General features: G+C 45.7%; 1 protein-coding gene across 1 annotated transcript; it reads left to right on the top strand.

Moving 5' to 3' along the window:
• The first annotated feature begins 6,080 nt into the window (after window positions 1–6,080).
• On the top strand, window positions 6,081–6,623 carry LOC118077811 (claw keratin-like). The gene has a single exon (XM_035101537.2). The coding sequence runs from the start codon at window positions 6,081–6,083 to the stop codon at window positions 6,621–6,623; it is 543 nt and encodes a 180-aa protein (XP_034957428.1).
• The last annotated feature ends 394 nt before the right edge of the window (window positions 6,624–7,017 follow it).

Raw genomic sequence — 7,017 nt, 5'->3', positions numbered from 1 at the left:
GATCTGCGTGGGCGACTGGGGGTGAACGCACTGAGCGCTGCGGCGGTAGCGAAGAGGCGCCCGATCAGCTGAGAAGCGGGCTGATCGGGCGCTTCTTCGCCACCGCCGCAGCGCTCAGTGCGTTCGCCCCCAGTCGCCCACGCAGATCCCGGGCTTCACCTGCAGCCGCAGCTGCCTCTCACCAGGCTCTTCGCGCTGCGCTCCCTGAAGCGGCTCCCACCCCCGGCTTATTTTCGGGGGATGTCTTATATTTATTCTACTAATTAAAAGCCTGACATGGCTTATTTTTGAGGACCGTCTTATTTTAGGAGAAACACGGTAAGGAGAGAGGCAAGGGGTAATCTTTGGCTCGTATTTAATTTGGGATAGTAAAAAGACCTTCCACAATGTGTCCATTCTCACAAAATGTAAGAGTTGTAGCAGGGTGAAGATACAAGCAGTCGTTGTTAGTATGAGTTTTGGAGTCTTAGCAGTGTGGTTTTGTTTTAATATCAGAATTCTTGAAACCTATGCAATCAGTGGAAAATTTATTTGCATTCCTTCTTATATATCTATAAAAATTTAAATTCATTTTCACTTTTAACAATTTTCATCATACATAAGTCATAATCATTTTACAAACAGGATTCTCAGAATCCCCGAACTTCCCTCCATGGTTTCCCTATATATTCTTATCAAATTGCATCATGTCACATTCTCCATATTTTCTTAAAACTCAGTTTTTTATCATAGTTCTCGCTTCATTGCAAGTGGTTTTTTTTAAAAAAAATCCTGCCAATGTTTTTAATTGTTTACAGTGTTCTTTCAAGTGACTTATAAAATTTCCCCATTCTTTATTCAATTTATTGTCCTCTTGATCTCTGATTTTCCCGATCGTTTTCACCATTTCGGCATAGTCCATCATCTTTATCAACTATTCTTCTTTTGTAGGTAGTTTGTCCTTCTTCCATCTTTGAGCAAGTAGGATCCGAAATATTTATTTGCATTCTGTAGCTCAGGACTGCAATGCCCCAAAGACCGCCTCTCCCCATATAAACTGGCTCAGAAAACTGTGCCCCCCCCCCAATGATGATGGATTCCAACTCCCAACATGCCTGAGGGTGGACCACACTGGCTGATGAGGGGTTGGGAGTCCATTAAATTCAGAAGGGGGCACAGTTCTCCCAACCCCAATAAAGGGAATGGGGACACATGGAACCTCCCTGAGAAGGCATGGCTGGGTTTGTGCAGCTCATCTTTTAATGTCTCATCAAAATCTCTTGAGGAGGAACCTTCAGATATTAAAGCAAAGATCCCAACTGGCCAATTTTAAGGACGGTTCTTTATTAGATCCTTATCCCTTGCTTCTGGTGTTGCTGAGCTGACGAAGCATTGGGGAGGTACTGAAGTCAGAATTTCTCCCAACATCCCTCAGGGATTTCAAGGCTCCACACATGCTAGTTCAGAACAGATCGAGACATTTCTTTGCCTAATTGCTTCATGGCTTTACCACATTCTCTGTGATCACAGCTTCCCAAGGCATCAAGCGGCCAGTTCACCTTCTTCTCTGTTAGCATTCTGCTGACTTAATGGCTGTTACCAGTAGTTGGAAGAAAACAACTCTGACACTTTTTTTTTAATTGCAACCACCACCTCAACAAATCCATGGATTTTTTTGCACATGGAATCATTCCTGAAACTCAAACTCAGTTTCACCTGTTGAAAGGCAAGAGTGAAGGCATAGAGATCAACTGGTTGGTTTTCACTGATGTCTATACGTACTAAGCTGAAAACTCGCTCCTTCAGAGGGAATGTAAACCTTGGGGTTGGACTAGATGACCCTTGGGTCCCTTCCAACTCTAAGATTCTATAATTCATCAAAAGCAGGCAACCTCCTATCCATCTGATCTAGGGAACTATTCACCGACTCAGTCTTATCTGAACTGAACTTCTGTTTATTGGTCCTTATCCAGTCTCTTACTGAGGCCAGACAATGGTCTAGTGCAGGCTTCCTCAACCTCGGCTCTCCAGAAGTTTTTGGCCTACAACTCCCATGATCCCTAGCTAGCAGGACCAGTGGTCATGGATGATGGGAATTGTAGTCTCAAAACACCTAGAGGGCCGGAGTTGAGGAAGCCTGTTCTAGCACATCCACTGCCTCACCTGCAGATATCAAGAAGAAGCAGAGCTCTGCGTCACTAGCATATTGGCGGAAACATACTCCAAAACTGTATACAACTCCACTCAGCAGTTTCATGTAGATGTTAAACAGCATAAGCAATAAGATTGAACCCTGAGGAACCCCATATTGAACAGCACTCACCAAGCATAATCCCCTGGAAAAGACCATCTAAGTATCTAAGTCGGACCATGCCACCCACCCCTAACTCATACTATTGCTCAGGCATAGGCAAACTCGGCCCTCCAGGTGTTTCGGGACTACAACTCCCATGATCCCTAGCTAACAGGACCAGTGGTCAGGGATGATGGGAACTGTAGTGCAAAAACATCTGGAGGGCCGAGTTTGCCTATGCCTGCTATCGTTCCAGAAGGATATCATGATTGATAGTATCGGAAGTCACTGAGAGGCTGAGGAGAATTGAGTTGGAATTTGTCTGTTTTGGAAGAAAATGGAGGAGTGTGCATTTGCGGGTGAAGTTAAACTCTTGGAAAGTTGCTGTACAGACCAATGTGGCAGAAAACATGAAAACACAAACAAGGACACATTTCCCCTGGCTCTCTCCCAACAGAGGTTATCATACAGTTTCTGTGCCAAAACTGGGCCTAAACCCCAAGTGAAATGGACCTAGAAAATCAGTTTGCTCCAAGAATGCCTGGATCCGTTCCATGACCACCCATGCAGGAGCCTTGCTCTGGAGAGGATTGGCAAGTGGCCAGTAATTTCTTAGATTTTCTGAATCCACAGAGGGTTTCTTGTGTGGTATCACCACTCTCTCCTTCATGCAGGCAGTTCTTGACAATTAATGCCTCTTGCAATTAATGAGGCATTAATTGTCTCCCTGGCCCAGCAGCTGTCCCCTCCCTGCTAATTTTTATCAGCCAAGAGGGGCAAGGGTCCAGAGTGCACGTGGTTTTGCCCTGACTGATCAAAGCACCTTGTCCACATCCTTGAGCCTTACTAACTGATACTCACCTAGTGTGACAAAACTAGACAGAGCTCTGGACACCTCTAGAGGTTCATCCGATGTAAACAGTGGAGTCAAGGTTCTAGTACATGGAAGCAATTCTATCCTCGAAATGCTTTGCAAACAAGCTGCCATTTATTCCCCCTCACCTCCTTCAGGCCAGATTGTAAAAGGCTCAACAGTACCTGGAAAAGCTCTGTGGGACGACACAAAGAGGATGCAATGGAGGCAGCAATGTATACCATTTTCACCAGGTAGGCTCGATGATGATGAAGAGAAGAAGAAGAGTTTGGACTTGATATCCCGCTTTATCACTACCCAAAGGAGTCTCAAAGCGGCTAACATTCTCCTTTCCCTTCCTCCCCCTCAACAAACCCTCTGTGAGGTGAGTGAGGCTGAGAGACTTCAGAGGAGTGTGACTAGCCCAAGGTCACCCAGCAGCTGCATGTAGAGGAGCGGAGATGTGAACCTGGTTCACCAGATTACGAGTCCACCGCTCTTAACCACTACACCACACCGGCTCTCACCAGTGTTCAACTACATTCCACTAGAGTTTTCCTCCACTCGCACTCACATGGATTTAATCTGAGCATGACTTAGTTCAGAGGTGGCAAAATTTTGATCATCCCAGTGCTACTGAGATACCATTCTCATCACCCTCAACAAGCTCCTATGCAACCAACTGGCTGTGGAGCATCACTCATGGTTTAGTTCAGGGGTCGGCAAAGTTTTTGTGGCTTGGGCCGGTTCACAGTCCTGCAGATGCCACAGTGGGCTGGACTGCATGCACAAACACTATTTCCGGTGCTCTTTCTGGCGTGGGGAGGTGTATGCAGCTTCCCATTGGCTGCAGGAGCTTCCTGTAGCCATTGGGAAGCCAGCCAGCATTGCGGAAGGCGGTCACTGCTCTGCTCCGCAACTGTTTAGCATGGCGCACAGGAACCACCCGAGTGGGCAGTGGGGGTCCCCGAGGTGGTAGCAAGGGTCCATGGGCCAGTTAAATGACCCCATGGGCTGCTTGTGGCCAATGGGCCTTAGGTTGCTGACCCCTGGTTTAGTTGGTTTGGAAATAGGTCAGAGATGGGATGGGTCTCTGCCAACTCTTACAACTGTTACCCCAACTGGAGCTCCACCGACTCACATCAGCACCAACAAATGTGGCCAAGGGACATGGATGATGGGAGTTGTAGTTCAGTAATATTTGGAGGGTCACAGGTCCCCCACACCTGATGTAGTTTCAAACAAGGTGGGATGGAAGAAACTGTTCAGTTTTGGTTCTCATTTCTATCTCTCTCTCAAATTCAATTCTTCACATTTAAACAGAAATTCACCAACATTTTGGTGCAACTTTTGCCTACATTTTGTATGCTAATTTCACTATCAATTTTATGCACATTTCCCTTTAATATACACATTTTTTGTACAGATTGGTTGGAGGAACACATATTCAAATATGAAGAAGTGAATGTCTTGAAGGTCGTGTGTGTTTCAGATCACCCTTTCTTGAGACATGCTAAATTATTTCTCATTAAAATGCAGACATAATCAAATTCACCCCCAGTCCATGGATGTAACCTTCTGTACACGAAGGCACATTTCTTTACAAAGCAATTTAAAACATAATGGTGCAGTTATTTGAGTTGGCTTCATCATTTTTTAATGAGGACTATTAAGCTACTGCTACCAGCACGTAGCATGTGTTGCAAATAAATTACGAACATTACAAGCATTAAATGATGGAAAGATTATAATGAATGCTTTTTGAAGTGCTTTGATGATCTGGGTGTAAATTGAAGAACACCATGCTGTGGACAATGATAGAGGGAAGATTAAAAATGTTAAGAGTCTTCATACTGCATTGTGGCAAAAGCAGGTTAATCCTTAAATTCCTTCTGCTTAGTCAAGCAAATTTCTGCACATGAAAAAAAAATTGTCTCCAGCAAAGGAGAAATTTTACGAGAAAAGGGTTGTGTCCTAACCAGTAGGGAGGCTGGAAGAAGAGTATAAAAGCTTAGACTTCTCTCCGAAATTCCAGCAGCTTCGTTTGACTCTCCCATCTTCACAACAGCATCTTCCCAGAGAAGCAGGTGAGTATGTTTTCTTGTAGGTGTTTTCATTTCTATAGAAAGTTGGGTTTCCTTGGAGGTATTTTCATTCTTATAGAAAATTTAGGTAAATCTAGGCTTAGCTGGAACTTCCGCTAGACTCTACAATTCTTCAGTACTGGGATAGCTAACCTTTGACCATCCAGATGATTCTGGATTAGATTACCACTTCCATCCCTTTGGACCATGCTGATCTGGTCTGGTGGAAGTTCTAGTCCAGGAACATCTGGAGGGCCATAGATTCTAAATGGGGTGATGTAGAATTCCCCCCCTTACCTGTAACCCACTAGATGATGCTAGACTACAGGTCCCATCATTATTGATCATCATTGGTCATGGTGGCTACTTCCAATGGGAGCTGGAGTCCAGCAACATCTAGAGTCCCACAAGTTAGATTTGAAACACTGCTTTGAAACACTGACAGCTTCTTAGCTAGATGGTTCAGATGCTCCCTGAATACTGGTTATTGTAGACATCCCATAAATTTCGGGCTGGGCAGTGTTGAAAATGAAATGCTGGACAAATTGAGATGTGGGGTCTGATCTGGCATGCCATTTAGATTCTTTGTCCCACCCTCTTTTCCTACTCCCGCCCCCAAGTGGCCTCCAAAAAGTTGTCGAAAAGGGATGCAGGCCTCGGGTGGAAGAGGGTATCCCACCTCAGAAATAAACTCTAAAGAAGTAGGGGAGCTATTACGATACACTGAAAAGACAGGCTCTCCCATTTGTATAATAAGGCTACAGAGATTGTGCAGTGAGTGGGAGAAGACGCAAACTGCATACACCCTTTGCGATTCTGATGCATATCTGTTTCTCAAAATTTGTTCTAGATTCATCCCATCACTGAAACCATGGTTTCCTGTGGCCCATCCTGTGCTGTCCCATCCCTTGCTTCCTGCCCCACTGTTGGATTTGGATCAGCAGGAAGTCTTGGCTCCGGAGGTCTTGGCTATGGAGGTTTTGGTTATGGAGGCCTTGGCTCTGCCGGTTTGGGCTATGGTGGTCTTGGCTATGGTGGCCTCGGCTATGCCGGTGCTTATGGCATTGGTTCAGGAGCAAGCACCAACTCAGCACAGCTTGGCACCTTGGATGGGGTTATCCCACAACCCATCAACCAGATCCCACCAGCAGAGGTCGTGATCCAGCCACCTGCCTCCGTTGTGACCATCCCAGGGCCCATCCTCTCTGCCAGCTGTGAGCCTGTGGCTGTTGGAGGCAACACTCCATGTGCTGTTGGTGGCTCTGGGCTGGCAGGAGGCTTTGGTGGCTATGGCTATGGGGGTGGCCTTCTTGGAAGCTATGGGGGTTATGGCTTGGGCTCTGGCAGCTGGAGAAGGGGTGGAATCATTGGAAGGAAGTCTCTTGTGGGACGCCGTGGGAGCATTTGCTTGTAGACTGATCCAACCTGAGAAGAATATCCTTATGAAACAACCATTGATCAGAAAACTCTATACAGATCCATAGGCCTTGGTTCAGAAGTGCTGACTCCAAAGAACCACTGCTGAAGCTGGGCACTTCATTATCTCCCCACCTTTGCTTTGAAGTCCACAGGGCCAAGGTGCTTCTGTGTTCTTTTCATTGACTCTTCTGCAACTATTAATGCCATTTCTGTGACCTTTTAATAAAGCTTTTGCAACCTTCGGATAACACGTGTGTTTTAGTCTTTCATCTTTTGGCCTCCATTCCATACTGCATAGTTTCTTGAAGCTCACATTGCTGAAACACCTTTCTTGTCCAAACTTGGGTGGGCTGGACAGGAGCACACCTCATTATCCCTGACAATTAGCC

The sequence above is a fragment of the Zootoca vivipara genome, chromosome 17 (assembly GCF_963506605.1).
Source record: "Zootoca vivipara chromosome 17, rZooViv1.1, whole genome shotgun sequence".
NCBI classification, from domain to species: Eukaryota; Metazoa; Chordata; class Lepidosauria; order Squamata; family Lacertidae; genus Zootoca; species Zootoca vivipara.
The sequence above is the reverse complement of the archived record's forward strand: the minus strand, read 5'-3'. Positions and strand labels throughout refer to the sequence as shown.

What these genes read in the sequence shown, in the direction of transcription:
- LOC118077811 (XM_035101537.2), top strand. Translation starts at nt 6,081, where the DNA reads ATGGTTTCCTGTGGCCCATCCTGTGCTGTCCCATCCCTTGCTTCCTGC.